We start from the raw sequence: 19,375 nt of genomic DNA, 5'->3' as shown, positions 1-19,375 counted from the left end.
CTCACTTTGCAGATGAGGTAACTGAGGCAAATAGGGTTAAGTGACTTGCCCCGAGTCACATAGCTAATAAGTGTCTAAGGGCCACATTTGAACTCAGGTCTTCCTGACTTCAGGACCAGTACTCTATCCACTGTGTCACCTAGCTGCCTTTCATGATTCACAGCATACAGCTTTACTGGAAAAACACTGGTATTAACTACACGTGATTTTGTTTCAGAGAGAAGGATATAGTCATTGAAAGCCTGGCACAATTTCCCAAATTAAAATAAGTTCACTCTCTTCTTCCTTTTTAGTTCTGTTCAGTTCAGTCTAGTTTATCATCTGTTTTCAGTGTCTCTCCAAGAAGTATGTACTGATAGACTTCCTACAGTCTATCGATCTAACTACAAAGCACAAAACTGTAAAAATAATCAGCAGGATACTCTATTTTAGTATAATCTTTGTGCCTTAGAATAAAATAACAGGCTAGAACACTGTGACATGTATACCAAAAACTGAAAAAGTTTTTGATCTTATCATGAAAAATCAAGCTTTAGATTTCAGATGCTAAGCCAGCACCCAGGATAGGAGAACTGATATTTCTGACATTTTAGTTAGAATGGTTATTTCAGAATTATCATTAGAAACTGCATATCCCAAAGCTTAACTAATGTTTTGCAAATTTGTAATACCCAATTGAATTAAGTCTGCATCAGTAGTTTTATACCAGATTGGCTCTTAAATTCAGTGAACCCATTTGTTATTAAATGAAATCACTGCTCTTCAAAATGGAAGTTGCTATGCATATGAACTTCTTGAATGCACAAAGCTAGTACTGAACCACTCTATACCTTTATAACATGAAATTAAGCAGAGAGTAATCATCACATTGGTGTGAAATATATAATAACCTTTGTCCTCTAAAGTATTTGTGGCATAATTTACCTTTATGCTAAATATAATATCATATTTTAAACTTCATTAAGCAAATATGATTTTGGGATAATAATTTGAAAATAAACTTGCCTGTCTGTGTGGTAAATCATTTCACTTTTCCTGCCACCTGTTATGTGGTATGACTTTTGAGCTTCGGTTTTTAATGGGGATATTTTATACCATTCAATCTGAATAAACAACAGACCCAGAATTCTACAATGTTTTTTAATCCTCAGTTCAAAACCACACTAGTTTGCATGGGTCTAACAACGGCTAAGGAAGGACTCCACCTTCTCTTGCAGTAGGCAGGAATGAGATTTGATGATAATGCTCACAGGAGCATCTCACATATGTTGGATTCCATAGGGAACATCTGAAATAATTAAACTCAGACAAAGACCACCAGAGAAGTCAAAAGATGGGAAAAAACACCCTTTAAAATCTAATCATCAGAAGAAGTAGAAAGGTGTGTGAAGCAGATGGCAATTGGATTCAGCTAGAAACCCCCTCCTCCACTTCAGCTGTGGTCAGTTTTGATTGGTACTGGGCCTCAGGAAGCTGCCCACTGATCGCCAATCAAAAGGAACTGAACAAGCTGGCAAAGGTTCTCCCTAAGACGACTACAAAATTCTCAGAAACTAAGCCTCTCTGCTAGGCAAGCAAGCAGGGAAGCAACAAAGAACTTTGCCTGAGCAGGTTTGTCATAGCAAGGTGTCACAAGAACTACCAACAGGGACAACAGAAGGACTGAGTATCCCAGGTCCATCTAGTAGAGGGCAAGGCAGGTTCTGCATAGAAACAAAACATTGCAACCATGGGCAAACAACTGCTTATTGTTGTTTGGTCATTTCAGATTCTTCAACCCTATCTGGGTTTTCCTGGTGAAGGTACTGGAGTATGTTGCCATTTCCTTCTCCAGCTCATTTTACAGATAAGGAAACTGAGGCAAAGTGTGTTAAGTGACTTAACCAGGGTTACACAGCTAGTGCCCGGCATCAAATTTGAACTCTGGTCTTCTTGACTCTAGGTCTGGTGCCCTATCCACTGCACTATCTAGTAACTGCTACAAATTCACAAAAGTACAGTTTACTCTTGCCTTTTCAGGCAGAGAGGAAGGTGAAAGTTCTAGAGGAGGAATTCTTAATCCAGGGTCCATAGACCCTACCCCTCCCAAAAGGGTCCATGGATAGATTTCAAGGGGTAAGTGAACTTAGGTGGGAAAAAGTTACATCTTTTGTTCTATTAACCCCTAACTATAAGTTAGGATTTCCTTCAATTATGAATTTAAAACAAATAATATTATTCTGTGAAAGGGTCCATTAGCTAAACCAGACTGCCAAAGAAGTTCATGACAGAAAAAAAGAGGCTAAGAACCCCAAATCTAAAGAAATGACTCTATTTTACAAGTTATTAGGGAGAATTGAATATTTCTTGAAAAAAAATGGAAAAAGAGCTTCAAGATTTCTTTTGAAGAAAAAAAGATGGGGAAATCTGAAAAGGCAGAAATAAATCCTGCCTCAAGCTACGAGGCTGGAGAGTGTTTGAAGTTGACACAGAGAAGGCAGCAAAGAAGATGGACCTCTGAACACTTGGAGCTAAGGAAGAGGCAGAAGGATCTTCTCATGTAGGAGTGAACTGGCCCCTCTGAAGTGGAAATAGCTGTCCTATACTCCAAGGAAGGATGAAGTGGATCCATGGATGACATGGGGAAGAGGACATCCAGTCAAGATCAGAGGAAAAAGAGATGAGCATTTGTGGTTCCTGACTCCCAGCTAAGAGGTTGCAGTCGATGTGAATAATAGAGCTCTGTTGTCCATCCTAGGTATGTATCCGGGATACGACAGAGAATCTCCTAAGATTGTTAAACATGATGACCACTTTGGGTACTTTATGTGAGGGAAAACGGTACTGCCACAGACACCTAGTAATTAGTAGGGATTATAAAGTCTGGAGACTTACAGTTGATATTTTCATCATTGCAACTAAGAGAGACAGATTTAGGAACATTTGATCAAGAAAATGTCTTAGCATAGACCCAAATCTCACACCATATACCAAAATAAAGTCAAAATGGGTTCATGACTCAGATATAAAGGCTGATGCCATAAGTAAACTGGGAGAACAAGGAATAGTTTACCTATCAGATCTATGGAGAGAAGAATTCATGACCAAACAGGAGATAGAGAACATTATGAAAAGCAAAATGGATAATTTTGATTACATTAAATTGAAAAGTTTTTGCACAAACAAAGCCAATGCAACTAAGATTAGAAGAAAGGTAGAAAATTGGGAAAGAATTTTTACAACCAGTCTCTCTGATAAAGGCCTCATTTCTAAAATATATAGAGAATTAAGACAAATTTATAAGAACACAAGCCATTCCCCCACTTGATAAATGGTCAAAGGATATGAACAGACAATTCTCAGATGAAGAAATTAAAGCCATCTATAGTCATATGATAAAATGCTCTAAATCATTATTGATTAGAGAAATGCAAATCAAAACAACTCTGAGGTACCACATCACACTTATCAGATTGGCCAACATGACAAAACAGGAAAATGATAAATGTTGGACAGGATGTGGGAAAGTTGAAGCACTGATGCATTGCTGGGTGGGGTTGTGAAGTGATCCAACCATTTTGGAGAACAATTTGGAACTATGCCCAGGGGGCTACAGAGATGTGCATGCCTTTTGATCCAGCGGTAGCACTCCTGGGGCTATATCCCAAAAAGATCAAACAGGTGGGAGGGGGGCCCACATGTACAGAGGTATTCATAGCGGCTCTTTTTGTAGTGGCAAAGAGTTGGAAATTGAGAGGATGCCCATCAATTGGGGAATGGCTGAGCAGGTTGTAGTGTATGAATGTGATGGAGTGCTATTGTGCTCTAAGAAATGATGAACAGGCTGACTTCAGAAAAACCTGGAAGGACTTGTATGGTTTGATGCTGAGTGAGGTGAGCAGAACCAAGGGGACTTTGTACACAGTGACAGCCACATTGTGCGATGACTAATATTGTTAAACTGAACCCTTCTCAGCATTACAAGGATCTGGGACATCTCCGGAGGCCTCAGGATGGAAGGTGCTATCCACATCCAAAGAAAGAACTATGGAAGTCGAATCGCTATCACTTATTGATCACCTTTTGTTGGGTTTTGTTTCGTCTTTCTGGTGGTTCCTTCTATTGGTTTTAATTTTTACTTGCGACTTCACTGGTATGAAGATGTGTTTAGTGGGAATGTAGATGTAGAGACAATATCAGATTGTGCGCCATTTTGGGGAGGGTTGGGGAGTGGAAGGGGGAGAAAAATTTTCAACTCGAAAGCATATGGAAGTGATTGTTGATGAGTCAAAATAAATTAATAAAATAAAAAATAAAAAAATTTGAAAAATTAAAAAAAAAAGTGTCTTAGAACAATATTTGGATTTCTGAATCGTGGCTTAAAATAGAAGAGAACTGGGGCAGCTAGGTTGCACAGTGGATAGAGCACCAGCCCTGAAGTCAGGAGGACCTGAGCGCTCAAAGCCGGCCTCAGACCAAACACTTAACACTTACTAGCTGTGTGACCCTGGGCAAGTCACTTAACCCCAACTGCCTAAAAGCAAAAAAAAAAAAAATAGAAGAGAAGTGGGCATTTAATAAGAGAAATGTTTGCCTGGGGTCTTGCCCTCTGGGAAGATCCCTGGGCCCTGTCCTGTTTAATATTTTTATTAATGATTTGGATGAAGGCACAGATGAAATACTTGCTAATTTGTACATAAAACAAAATTTGGACGCATTGCTAACGTGGTAGATGATAGTCCATATCCAAAAATCCCCTCAGGCTAGAATGAAGAGACAAATATAGTGAACAAGGGAGAGTGAAAAGTCATAAAAATCACCTCCATGTTCACATGATAGGCAAGATATAGCTAGATAACACTTCTGGTGGAAAAAAAATCTGGAGATTTTCATGGACTTCAAGCTCAATGAGTCAATGGTAGAATATGGCAGCCAATAAAAAGCTAACGTTACCTATATTAGGCTATGCTGAAAGGCACAGTCTGCAGAATGAAGAAGTAACAACTCCAAAATCCCCTGCCCTGGTCAGGTATATCTGAGGTACTACTGTATTCAGCTCTGGGTGCCACATTTTGGGTAAGACATAGACAAATCAACAAATGCTCATGAAAGGCTCAACAAGATGGCAAGAAAGACAAAGAACATATACAAATACTGGTTGAGGGAACTGGGGGTGTTTAATGTGGAGGAAATGATGCTTAAGGGGAAAATAAATGATAGCTATCTTCAAGTATTTGAAGAGTTGCCAAGTGAAAGAGAGATTGAATTTGTTCCCCTTGGCTACAGAGAACAGAGTTAGGCGCAAAGGGTGGAAATTACAAAGAGACAGTTTTAAGTTCAATGCAAGAAAACAAGTCCTAACAATTACTGTTGTTGTTCAGTCATTTTTCAGCTGCGTTTCTCTCTTCATGACCCCTTTTAAGATTTTCTTGGCAAAGACACTGGAATGGTTTGCCATTTCCTTCTCCAGCTCATTTTACTGATGAGGAAACCAAGGCAAACAGGGTTAAGTGACTTGCCCAGGGTCACATACCTAGTAAGTGTCTAAGGCTGGATCTAAACTCAGAAAGATGAGTACACTCTATATACCGAGTCACCTAGCTGCCCCTTCCTAACAATTAGAGTTATCCAGAGTAAAATGAGTTGCCTTTATACAGAGTGAATTTGTTCTTACTGGAGATCTTCAAGCAAAGACTGAATAGCTTCTTAAGGAGATGTATGAGTTGGATTAAATGACCTTAATAATTCCTTCAAATTTGGAAATTCTATTATTCCCCGAAATCAAAGCAAGACCTTAAACTGAACAGAGGAAAGAGGGAGAGCAAACAATGTCTGCCAATAACTACACCAAAGTAGAAACCAGGGAGAGGAGGGGCTATGACATACATAAAAAGAAAAATAGTGCCAGAAATGCTCAAAAAAAATTGCAAGAAACAATCCAAGAGACAATCCAGCTATGAAACCCTGTGGTCTCAGATATCTAGAAATAACTACACAAAGCCTGGAAAATATGTGAAACTACAGCTCATAACACAAGAAAGCAAATTAACCTCATAGTAATCAATAAGATGTGGAAAGATGAGGTACGTGACTGGAATATAAATCTGGAAGGTTGTGGCTTAATGAAAATAAGTGGCAGAGCTATATTATACATTAAAAAGATCTATTCATGAGGAAATCCAAGAACTAGATACAGGGGTAGAAAACCAGTGGCCCTCTAGGTCCTCAAGTGCAGCCATTTAGGACCTAGAGAACCATGTGTGGCCTCAAGGCTGCAGGTTCCCCACCCCTGAACTAGAAGAAAGAAGCATGGTGGAGAATATTTGAGTGAAGATCAATAGGATGAAAAACAGGGAATGTTGTCATGGGAATATACTACAGAACACATGGACAAAAGTGAAAAAAAATTGGTGAAATGTTAGGAAAAACAGTTCAAAAGCCTAAGACAGAGGTATTCTACAATAGGGACAAGGTATTTCAATTATTCAGAAATTGAATGGAGCCCTTCTTTATTCTAAAAACAGAGTTGCTAACAAACTCTTGGCTTGCCTTGAAGGTGATCTGGTTCTTCAAAAGGCAGAAGAAGTGACAAGGAAAACAACCATACTGATCCCACTTCTGACCAATAAGAAGGAACTGGTTGCTGAATAACAGGGAATCTGGGGGCACGTGACCACTTTAGCTTAGAATTCATGATAAAGAAGTAATAAGGAATAATAAGAAATAATAAAGAATAATGAGGAAAAATAAAGGAAACAAATCTGAACATGCACCCAAAATTTGTAAAGAGTGGATTTTAAAGGTTCAGACAAATGTCTCATATGACCATACGGCCAAAAAGCCTATGGAGCAAGTCAGTCTAAAAAAGTATAAGATGAGGAGGGCAAAACTGAACGATAATTCCAGTTTAAAGAAAAAAAAAAGATCAAGGGGTTTTGGTGGACCTCACACTAGCAGCATTCTGACACTGGATTAAAAGAGGGGCTTTAAGATCACACCATATGAGGATAAGCTGAAGGAACTGGGGATATTTAGCCTAGAAAACAGAAGATTGAACAATGATAAGAAATGTGAATGACTTACAACTTCATCTAAAAATTAGGCATTTAATGGTAAGGCTGCTGCCTGGAAGAAGAATTAGATTTGTTCTTCTTGTCCCCAGAAGGCAGCACTAGGAGCAACGGGTGAAAATTGTGGAGAGGTAGCTTCAGGCTTGAAGTAATGAACCCATTATTAAAAATTAGAACTTTCCAAAAATAGAATGACCCGCATGGAAAAGGAGAGATTTGTTAATCCTCACCAAAGGTCATCACTCAAAGGCAAGATGACCACTTGTTGTGGAAGCTGTTGAGAGGACTCTTATTTAGGTTATTAGAAGATCCCTCAGGTTCCCTCTAACTCTGAACTCTCTGATTCTGAATGTGGCTCAGCTATTTGCCATTTGTGCAAGTCACTTCCCCAACTCTGGGCCTCAATTTACTCATTTGTAAAATGAGAAGATTGTAATGATTTCCTATCTTCCATCCATATTTAAATCCCATGATCCTATGAAATACTAATTTTTCAATTCCCAAAATTCTTATGGTAAAATGAGGATTCAGAAATAACTGCAGCATTCATGAACCACTGAAATCTGACTTTAGCATATGTCACATTATATTTTGATAAATCTTTCAGTACAAAATACATTTTTACATTATGATTCCTCAGTGAAGCATATTTGGAAAACAGTAAATAATGGCAGCTGCTTTAAAAACAGTACAAGATTTAATGGTTTAAAAAAGGCCTTTACTCTTTCTCACTCTTTATTTTCCCCCAGTACTTATCATTCCACAATGAACTATGGTCCCTGGTGACAGCATATGCTGAACACCATTTTTAAACATAAAATGTAAGAAGAAAAATATATATATAAAAATAGCACTAAGGCTCTCAGGGGTTTACTTTAATGGGAGCATTTAATACCCACCTCAGGCGATTGGAGGCCCAGGTTCAAAGCACTCCAGAGACATGCATTAACAAATCCATAAAATATGCTCTGTTGTGTTTGATGGACTGTCTAAGGATAAAATGCTTCCATTTGGAACATCTATTTATGGTACCATTCAAAGCCTCATGAATAGTAGTAGTACCAATCTCCCCACTGTTATCTAACATAATTCTAAAGTTTATTGTCTAAAGTCAATGCAAAAAATGTAAAAAAGATGATTTTGTTATTAAAGTGGAAGAGAGCCTGAGGAAAAGATAGAGGACTATGATTTCTCAAAGTAAAAAAAAAAATTTCTGAATATTCTCCATAGAAATACAGTGCACTACACTCAAAGTCAAAAGAGTCAAGTTGGTTGATCAGTTCTACAGCTTACTAGACTTAGGAACTTGGGCAAATAATAAAATTCTAAGCCTCAGTTTCCCCATCTGTCAAATCGGGGAAATCAGGCTTGGACCACCTGTGTCATGGGGTATCATGAGGATCAAATGAGAAATGTCTGAAAACACTATGAAATTACAAATACAGGCCATTAATTGTCATCCTGCCTGTTAATCCTTACTGCAAGATTTTTTTCTGTCTTATAAAATGATACATGTAGAAGTAGGAGGGACCTCAAATGTCACCTAATCCAACATTCTCATTCTATAGATGTCTCATAATTCCCTCAAACTTAACATGTCAAGAAGGCAGAATTAGAACAATGGAAAGAGAATGGAATTTAGTAACAGATGCCCTAGGTTCAAGAACTATATCACCACTATGGGATCTTGGCCAAGTCACTTAATTTTTCTTGACTTTAGAGACAACTGGTTAGCACACTGGGTAGAACACTAGACTGAATGTCAGGAAGATCTGAGTTTAAATCCAGGCAGCCACTCACTAGTTGTGTTATCCTGGACAATTCGCTTAACCTCTGTCTGCCTCAATTTCCTCACCTTAGCTCTAGAATACTGAAACTCATACTCATAACAATGGCTCTAGCTGTGGGGCAGCTAAGTTGCGCAGTGGATAGAGCACTGGCCCTGGAGTCAGGAGGATCTGAGTTCAAATCCAGCCTCAGACACGTAACACTGTGTGACTTAACCCCAACTGCCTCACCAAAAAAAAAAAGAAAGAAATTAAGAAAAGAATGGCTCAGGCTCTGTTGTAGGGCATAAAACAGAACCACTCTTCTACCAAGGGAAAGGCTCCCTTGCCTAGTTTTATTTTATTTAAACTATGTAAAGAGTTCTATCAACCCAGAACCAGGGATTCCTTTAGTGTATGAATGGAACCTTTATAACATCTATTCCCCTCTAGCCCTTCACTGACTACATTTAATCCTTCTGAATAAACTGAAATAAATAGACTCTGGCAGAAAGGGATGGACTTCTCCCAGGTCAGATAATCAATTATTTGAGGAGTGGAGCATAGGATGGGGAAAAGAAGATCAGGAGAGAATACCACCGGACTGACAATAGGTAACCCTATGTCTTTCAACAACTCACTGGTCTTCAGAATCTTCTTCGGTAATAATTGATCTCTAAGGTCTCCTGACCTTACAGATTCTAACTTTGCAAAAGAAGATGGTAGACTGGGAGAAGATTCTGGGAAGACGGCAGAGTAGGTCAGAAAATTCCAAGCTCTCAAGATTTTCCTCCACAAAAGAGATGAAATAGCGCCTCAGGATGAATACTGAATGAATAAAAATAAGAGTAGAGGCAGAACAAGGGTCTTCCTTGGACAATCAGAGAAGATCTGAAGAAAAATCCCAGGACAAGGTTTGGTCCCTGTGAAGAATAAACACCTCCAGGCTAACGACCACTTAAACAACAAGCAGCAAGCCCTGGGGTTAGCTGTGTTGGGAGGCTGCCTCAGCCCCCTACACAGGAACTTTTCTGCCCGGGAGAATGAGGGGAGTTGGGTGTCTGAGCCGGGGAAGATCAAGGAAATCTCTGCTGACAAGGAATACCAGACCCAGCTGTGCTGCGGAGATGTGGCCAGAAGCAAGAAGGAACCAGCACACACCAGGTGAGATGCCGCTGGCTGTGGGCACTTAGAAGAGACTGGGGGGTCTTGGTTTGGGTTTAAGGTCAGAGAGGAGAACAGAAGGAGGATCTGAGGCCAGAGCCACCATCCCCCATACCCCAGAACGAGAGGTGATTATGAAAATTAAGCTATTACCAAAAAAAAAAAATGCACAGGAAAAAGGAAGAAGAATCCAATCATAGAGTTACTATGGGAATGGAGACCAGGGTTCACCTTCAAAGGAGGATACTGAAGCAAAGAAACCCTCTTCTACCCCAAATAGTAATGTCAAATGGTCACCTGCCCAAAAAGAATTCACAGAAGAACTTAAAAAAGACTTAAAAATCAAATGAGAGAGATTGAGGAAAAACTAAAAAAAAAAAAAAGATTATGAAAAGAAAGTCAACCAATTAGAAAAGGAGATCCAGAATCTTAAGGAAGAAAATGACTCCTTGAAAATCAGAATTGGGAGTTCAAATCTGGCCTCCAACCAAACATTTGACACGTACTAACTGTGTGACCCTGGGCAAGTCACTTAACCCCAATTGCCTAAAAATTAAAAAAAAATCAGAATTGGGCAAGGGGAAGCCAGTGAAGTTATAGGAGATCAAGAAATAATAAAACAAAATATAAAGAATGAAAAAATAGAAGAGAACGTGAAACGTGAAAGTTCATAAGAAAAACAACTGATCTGGAGAACAGATTAAGAAGGGAAAACATAACAATAATCAGACTACCTGAAAGCTATGATCAAAAAAAAAAGAATCTTAATACAATAATACAAGAAATAACTAAAGAAAATTGTCCTGAAGCATTAGAACAAGAGTGGAAAGTAGAAATGGGAAAAAATCCACCAATCACCACCTGAAAGAGATACTATGAGGAAAACCAACGGGAATATTATAGTCAAATTCCAAAACCCCCAGCTCAAGGATAAAATATCATGAGCAACAAGAAAAAAACAGCTTACATATGGTGGTGCCACAATTAGAATCACACAAGACACAGCAATGACAACACTAAAAGACTGCAGGTTTTGGAGCACTACATATCAAAGAGCAAAAGAACTGGGCATCCAACAAAAAAAATCTCATACCCAGCAAAGCTAAGCATAATCCTGAATGGAAAAAAAAATGGACATTTAATAAGTTGTCATACTTTCAGCCTGAACTTAATAGAAGATTTGACATACAAGAGCCAAGAGAAATATAAGGTACATACTAAAGACTCATTACAAGAGATTAAATAAGGATGGATTATTTACTTTCTACGTATGTAAAATGCAAAATGTATGTCTAAGATGGTTCGTAGTAATTGAGTAGTCCATAAAAAAGATTGGGGTAGACCTGAGCATGATATGACTTCAAAAAGTAAAACTGTTCAGGAACAGCTAAAAAGAGTAATTATCTTATACAAATGAGGCATGACAGGAAGAACCAATAGAGAAAAATTAGATGGGGAGGAGGGCTGTTAGTTCTGGAAATCTACTTTCACCAGGAATGGGTTCAAGAGCGAACAATACATACACATCTAGAAGAGTATAAAAGCCTAAATTTATAAAAATAAAATGCTAAGGGGGTAGGGAGCAGGGAGAGGATAAAGGAGGAATAGCATAAAAAGAGGATATGGAAGGGGTAGGGAAATGGGAGGATAAGGGAGGGATTGCTGGAGTGGGGTTAGGTCCAGTAATAGGAGAGTAAGGTAGCAGGTGGAAGTAAAGTAGAGGGGTCAGAAGGGATAGGAAATAAGAGACACACACAAGCATACAAACAAAGATTAGGAGTAGAATCTCTTAGGAAAAGTATATTTTACATGTGTATGTATGTGTGTGTGTATATATGTATATATATATATATATATATATATATATACACATATATATACATATATATACACACACATGTATATGTGTATGTATGTATATATACATATACATGTATGTGTGTGTATATATATACACATGTATATGTGTATTATGTATATATACATGTACATGTATATGTGTATGTATATATTAATATCTATATATAAATACATCCATGCTTAATTGTAGCCTGGGGGCGGGGAGCGGGGAAAAAAGAACAAAGTAAAAAGTGTACAGCAGAGAATAAAAGAAAACCTACAAGGAAGCAAAGAAAAGATGGAGAGCTTTCAACAGAGTACTTAATATATAAGCTTTCTTGAAATGGAAATTTAATGCTATACATTTTGAATCCTCTCACGTTCTACTGTGTACGTGATATGCTTTTTTCTTATTTTATATTTAAGTCTTAGTATTTAAGTTTATAATGTTTCTTTTTCTTTTCTTATTATGTACTTAAGTTTTAGTATTCAAGTCTAAAATTAAAAAAACAAAGATAAAAAAATAAAAGACAACAACAGACTAATAAAGCATCGCTGGCATGTTAAAACCCTGGCATCCTGTGCCTGTACTATTTCCATTATATTGATGGTATTCCAACAAAAAGTACTTATTAATTAAAATTCTTACCTTTTTTGAGAACCTAGTAGTAAACCACATCCAAAATAAACTAAAGATAAAAAATTTCTACAATCTTCTTTCTTCTGAATTTCCATTTTCATTGTCATGAATTTACTTCTAGCTTCAGAATAATCCTGGAGGAATAAAAAGCCAAGTCTGGTTTATATGAAAGGCTAGAGAAAATATGGCAATCTAGAAGAATTTTATTCACACATGCATTGGGTCCTCTAATTCAAGAGTCTGAAGCTTTCACAGTTACAATTTACAAGCAATCTGTCACTTCCAATGGAATCCCCACCCCTTCCTAACCAACGTTGCAAAGTATAATAAGATATTGCAAAGTAAACAACCACAGCAACAAAAATTTGGAGTGGTGACAGCCACTGCTATTCAAAACTGGCACATTTTTACTAACCATGAAGGTCTGTCATTCCTCAATCAAAATATTGTGTAACATTCACCTATGGAGCAAGTCACTTTATTCAGCAGGGTTAGACAGATATTGTGGGGTGGGAGGTGAGACAATACTGCTATTTATAAAATGATAGTGATGCTCACCAACTTAACAAGCAGCAATTCTAACAAAATCTGAAGTTACAATAAAAGATAAGCAGAGTTAGGAGAAACATAGGCTCATAGTAGACCATAGTGGTCATTTAGACTAAACCCCTCACTTGATAGATAAGGAAACTGAAGCCTAGAGAGGTTAAGAGACTTTCTCATCTATGTTACCCTACAGGAAAGTAGGAAGGGAAGGGGATAAGAGAAGGGGGGTGCTCATAGAAAGGAGGGTGGATTGGGGAGGCAGCAGTCAGAAGCAAAACACTTTTGAGGAGGGACAAGGTAAAAGGAGAGAGGGAATAGAATAAACGGGGCAGGGGAATAGGATGGAGGGAAATACAGTTAGAATCCTAACCGAAAAAAATTTTTGAAGCAGGTTTTCTTATAAAAGCCTCATCTCCCAAATACATAGAGAAATGAGTTAAATTTACAAAAACAAGATGTTTCCCAATTGATAAATGATCAAAAAATATGAAGTCATTTTTTAGATGAAGCAGTCAAAGCTATCAATAGCCATATCAAAAAATGCTCTAAATCACTATTGATTGGAGAAATGTAAATTAAAATGATACTGAGGTACTACCTCACACCTATTAGATTGGCTAACAGGAAAGAAAGGAAGAATGACATGCTAAAGGGGATGTGGGAAAATTGAGACACTAATACAATGTTGGTGGAGTTCTGCATTGATTCAACCATTACCATAGAGCAATTTGGAACTATGTCCAAATATTTAGACAGCTCTCTTCTGGTGGCAAATAACTGGAAACTGAAGGGATGCCCATCAATTGGGGAATGGTTGAACAATTTGTGGTATATGATTGTGATGTAATACCAGTGTGATATAAGAAATCATGAGCTAGATGCTTTCAGAAAAACCTAGAAAGACTTACATGAACTGATACAAAATGAAATGAGTAGAACCACGAGAACATTGTACACAATAACAGTGATATTGCAATATGATCATCTGTTAATGACTTAGCTATTCTCAGCAACACACTGATCCAAGACAACTCTGAAGGACTTATGATGAAAAATTCTATCCTTTCCCAGAGAAAGAACTAATGGAATCTGATTACAAATCAACGAATACTTTTTTTACTTTCTTTTTCTTGGGTTTTTATTTTGGTCTATGTTTTCTTTTACAACATGACTAACATGGAAATATGTTTTGCATGACTACACATATATAGCCTATATCAAATTGCCTGCTTTCTCAATGAGAGGGATGGGGAGAGAGGGAGAGAATTTGGTAGTCAATTTTTAAAACGAATGTTGAAAATTGTTTTTACATGTAATTGGGGGAAAATTAAATACTAAATTTAAAAAAGAGAAAGACTTTCTCAATTTGAACCTGGGTCCTCTGACTTTTAAATCTAGTACCCTTTCTACTACACCTCCTTTTCTCCATAATTTCAGAATTTGGCCTTGACATTAAGGAAAAGTAAATAAAAATAATGCAACACAATCTTTAGTTTAAGAATATATATATATTCTTTAGGGGGCAGCTAAGTGGTGCAGTGGATAGAACACTAGCCCTGGAGTCAGGAGGACCTGAGTTCAAATCTGAACTGACACTTCCTAATTGTATGACCCTGGGCAAGTCACTTAACCCCAACTGCCTCAAAAAAAAAGAATACATGTTATTTAAATTCCCATACACTCCATTTCAAATATAAATTAGTATTATATAGAGGTAATATGGTAGAGTGTATAAAGTATTGAGTTTAGAGTCAGGAAGAACCAGATTCAAATCTGAATTACCTTGGGCAAGGCACTTAATGTGCTTGAGACAACTCCCTTGAGTTAATCTACTAAGTCATAGGCAGGTTATAGACCTGCATTGGTAGAAGGAGTTCCCAAACCATATTTAAGAAATCACAGGATAGGGGCAGTCAGGTGGCGCAGCAGATAGAGCACCATCCCTGAATTCAGGAGGACCTGAGTTCAAATCCGGCCTCAGACACATAACACTTACTAGCTGGATAAACCTGGGCAAGTCACTTAACCCCATTGCCTAGCCAAAAAAACCATAACAACAAAACAAAAAATCACAGATCTTTTGTATATTATTATTTTTATATGGAAAGAAGTGTCAATTTAGGCACATAAAATTCTATCATGGTTCATTAATAAGTCAGATTTATATTAACACAGTACAAGATAGATACAAATAGGTTTTTTTTAATCCAAACTGAATTTATAGATCTTTATTATGGCAGCAAGAAAATAGAAAGAATAAAGCTACTTATATTTCAGGAATATGTCAGCAAAATAATTGAGAAAATATAGGAAAAGATGATGGAGAATCAGAAAGAGAATTACAGAATCCTAAAGCGAGATATTGCAATGGTCAGGGAGTCTGATCCCCTTATCCAAAAGATGAAGAAACTGAGTCTCAGCAAAATTTTCAAACTCCAATATAAAAACATCGATATATAATCTGAAAATGCGATCTAGAAGTATAAATGACTTTCAGTTTCACTTAAAATTAGATATTTAAGAGTTTAAAATGTCACATTTGAATATAAACACAAGCCAAGCTTAGAATAAGTGAGATAATTAGCCAACGTAAATTGCTTCCCATTATTTGTTTTCACTTTCATAATCACAGTTACTGATTTTTGGTGTTCAGATTTAGAAGCATATGATAGAAGAGTCATCGAATAGTTCCAGTTTTATAAAAAAAATTTTAAAACTCAGCAGTTCCATTTTCCAAAGCAGCTAAATTTAAGTGAATAAAAGGAAAAAAATGTTTCTACAAGTCATATGATACTTACCTGCTTTGTCCCCTTTTCAATGAGTGCTAATCCATATATAAACAGTAATGTCAGATAATAATCCATATTTAACTGATGCCCCTAAAAATAAAAGAGTTTTAAAAGATCATTTCCTGAGATTTATGAGATCTGATCAAGCTTTCTAGACTAAGAAATAGCTAAGACCTGTCAACTAACGATTTATGCAGTAAAAATGATTTGTCAACTACTAATTATTGCAGAGAATTAATAAAATACCACTTGAGATGCATTGGACAACATGACCTGGGGGGTGGAGAGAAAGATTTTTATGCAAAGTAGAAGAGTCAAAAGTCTTGAAACAAAACATTCCCTAGAATTAGAAGAAAAATAAAAAAGCAATACCAATGAGGTTTATTCATTATAATTCCAAACACATAAACAGTTTCAGTTTATCATTTAAACTATTCTCCTTCTTAAAAGTCTCAGCTTTGCATAGAGCTATGTAGCTTTGTACCAAGAAATTCCTTAATGCAAAAAGGTCCTCAGCTCAGCCTGTTCTGTAGAAAGACTTTTTCTTTCATTTAGGACAAGAAATGGAGCCATGTTTATTCTGCAATTAGAGAGTTTAAGAATTTCAATGTACACAGGGCAGCAAGGTGGCACAGTGGATAGAGCACCAGCCCTGAAGTCAAGAGGACCGGAGTTCAAATGTGGCCTCAGACCAAACACTTGACATGTACTAGCTGTGTGACCTTGGGCAAGTCACTTAATCCTGATTACCTCACTTTAAAAAAAAAAAAGAATTTCAATGTACAGGGGATATTCCTATTTCAAAATCATTCCATCCTCCTAGCAGGTATTGGATTAATGAATTCTACGGTTCCTTCCAATTTAAAAAATAATAACTTTTTGATATTTTGCAATAATACCAGCTACACCTTCCAATGTATCTCTGCTGAGTGGACTGTGGAAACCATGAAGATGAAAACATTTGGAGTCACCTAAACAGGGCCTGTTCTTTTCCACCTTTAATGCCTTTGCTCATGGGATTTTCTGCCTGAAAAGTTCTCCCTTCCCCCAATTCACCTGATGTATTCCTACCTATCCTTTAAAGTCCAGCCACCTCCTACATGGAGCTTTCTCTGAGGCTCTGTTTTGTGAACAGCCTCTTTCCTTAGGCAATAAGTAGTATTTTTTTCTTACATTCTCCCCTCTCTTACATTCCCATGGTATGATGATATACATAAATTCCAACTATAACTCATAGGATCATAGATATAGAGCTGAGTTTAGAAAAGACCTCAGAGGGGGACAGCTAGGTGGCACAGTGGACAGAACACCAGTCCTAAAGTCAGGAGTACCTGAGTTCAAATCTGGCCTCAGACACATACATTCATTAGCTGTGTGACTCTGGGCAAGTCACTTAACCCCAATTGCCTCACGAAAAAAAAAAAAAAGAAAAGACCTCTGAGGCCATCTAATCCAGTGCCCTCCTTTTACGGATGATGAAACTGAAGCCCAGTAGGCACAGTGATTCACAAGTGTCATTAGCAAGAAAGGCAGAATCCGAACTCAGGTCTTCTGATTTCACAGCCAGAGTTATTTCCATTGTGCCTGTATGTAATCACAGTTATCTATGTTTCTTTTTTATAGTTTGTGCGGCATAGTAGATAGAGAGATGGGCTTGAACACAGAAGACCTGGGTCCAAATTATATGAACCTGGAAAAGTGACTTAACTGTATGTGTGTCTGGCAACTCCCTAGGACTTATCTACTGAATCACTGATGAGTTGCTACTCGCATGGGTGGAAAAAAATTACCACACATGCCATTCCCAGGCTGATGTAATCACAGAACATACTTCACATATTCAAGCATGCTTGTCTTATTCCCTTACTAGACTATAAGTTTCAAAAGGGTAGGAATGGAGTCTTATCTAAACTTTGCATCTCCTCCAGTACCTAGAACACTACTCTGTATACAGCAGGTATTTAATAAAATATATGTTGGATGAAAACATAGAGGTAATATAACTTCTATTCTATAACCATATCAGAGGGAAAAATCAGTTTAAAAAAAAAGCCAGGAAAGAAGGTGTAGCTTCATCTCCTCACAAATGAGAAAATTCCTAACAGTAGTTTGGATTTCTCATTACTTCAGAGGAAGAACTTCTCGGTAGAAAAAGCGAACAGAGAGGGCCCACTGTAGACATCAGTCACATAATCAGGCAGGCACCATATGGTGGAGAGAGACATTGTCTACGTGCTCTGCTCTTTGAAGTCAAGGATTGCCTCTAACCCCAGAGTAGGCAGATAAGGGAATTGGCCTGATGAAAAGTGTAGTACAAGTTAATTGCTTCATAGTTCCAAAAAGGAAAGACTTACATTACAATTAGCAGCTCGAATTTTCTCAAGTGTCATATCCAGCTGTGTGATCAATACCTCCAAAGATAGACTGGGAACTGCTGGCACTCCTTTGAGACTGTCAGCTGCACCATCCTCACTCTGTGGAGAAAGTTGAATTGAAAATATTTTTAAACTAGCATCAGTGTCTATATATTTTATTTTGAAATGCTTCTAATAAAGTTTCTTTGTATAAAGTATCCAGATATATGAGGGACACTTCCAGGGGTTACAGCAATGATAGGGTCACTCATTCCCATTCCAGTTAGAAGGCAGTTACCACTGCGTAGAAAAGCTCAGTCTTCCAGGCTTTCCTTGTAAAGTCTATCAGTTAGCAAGAAATTATTATGTGTTTATGGGCAGCTAGGTGGCTCAGTGGATAGAGCGTTGAGCCTAAACTCCTTCCTGAAGTCAAATCTGGCCTCAGATACTTACTAGCTGTGTGACCCTGGGTAAGTCACTTCACCCTGTTTATCTCAGTTTCTTCATCTGTAAAATGAGCCTGAGAAGGAAATGGCAAATCACTCTAGTATCTTTGCCAAGAAAATCCCAAATGGGATCATGAAGAGTCAGACACAACCCAAAAAACAACTGAACATTACGTGTTCACCATGTGCCAGGCATTGTGCTAAGCACCAAAGAGGCAAAGAAGGGGGGAAACAACAACAACAACAACAACCACCACCACCATGGTCCCTACCTTCAAAGAGCTCACATGCTAATGAGAGAGATGTCATGCAAACCATTATGTACATACAAGACATATGCAGTGTAAATAGAAGCTAGTTATCAGCAGGTGCAGTAGTCAGTCAACAAACATTTATACAGCAATAGAGACAGATAGGTATACACAAACACGTATGTATGTATATGTGTATACATATACATATATGTATATGTGCCAGGCACTGTGCTAAGATACCAAAAAAAGACAACAAATAGACAGTCCCTGCTCTGAAGGAGCTCACAGTTCAAATGGGGGAAACATACACACACAAGATATATTCAAGATATACTGGAAATAATCAACAGGAGGAAGGCCCTTAGCATTAAGAAGAAAAGATGGGATTCTGGTGGGGCCTGAGGGGATCCAGAGAGACCAGGAGGTGAAGATGAAGAGAAAGAGAACCCAAGAATGGGGGACATCCAGTGAAAATGCCTGGAATCAGGAGATGGAGATCTTCTCTGAGAAACAGCAAGGAGGCTAGCG

The 19,375-nt window shown here is 37.7% G+C and overlaps 1 protein-coding gene across 1 annotated transcript in view; it reads right to left on the bottom strand.

The window, feature by feature from the left end:
- The window catches only part of DZIP3 (DAZ interacting zinc finger protein 3), a 114,046-nt gene that overhangs the window by 69,583 nt on the left and 25,088 nt on the right, over nt 1–19,375 (bottom strand). Inside the window, 3 exon segments of the mRNA XM_078146687.1 lie at nt 12,468–12,592; nt 15,803–15,883; nt 18,148–18,267. Of these exon segments, the coding sequence (XP_078002813.1) occupies nt 12,468–12,592; nt 15,803–15,883; nt 18,148–18,267 (326 nt within the window).

Source organism: Phascolarctos cinereus, unplaced genomic scaffold (genome assembly GCF_003287225.1).
Source record: "Phascolarctos cinereus isolate Bilbo 61053 unplaced genomic scaffold, phaCin_HiC Scaffold_726;HRSCAF=1367, whole genome shotgun sequence".
NCBI lineage: Eukaryota > Metazoa > Chordata > Mammalia > Diprotodontia > Phascolarctidae > Phascolarctos > Phascolarctos cinereus.
Note: the sequence above shows the minus strand (reverse complement) of the source record. Positions and strands in the feature narration are given on the sequence as shown.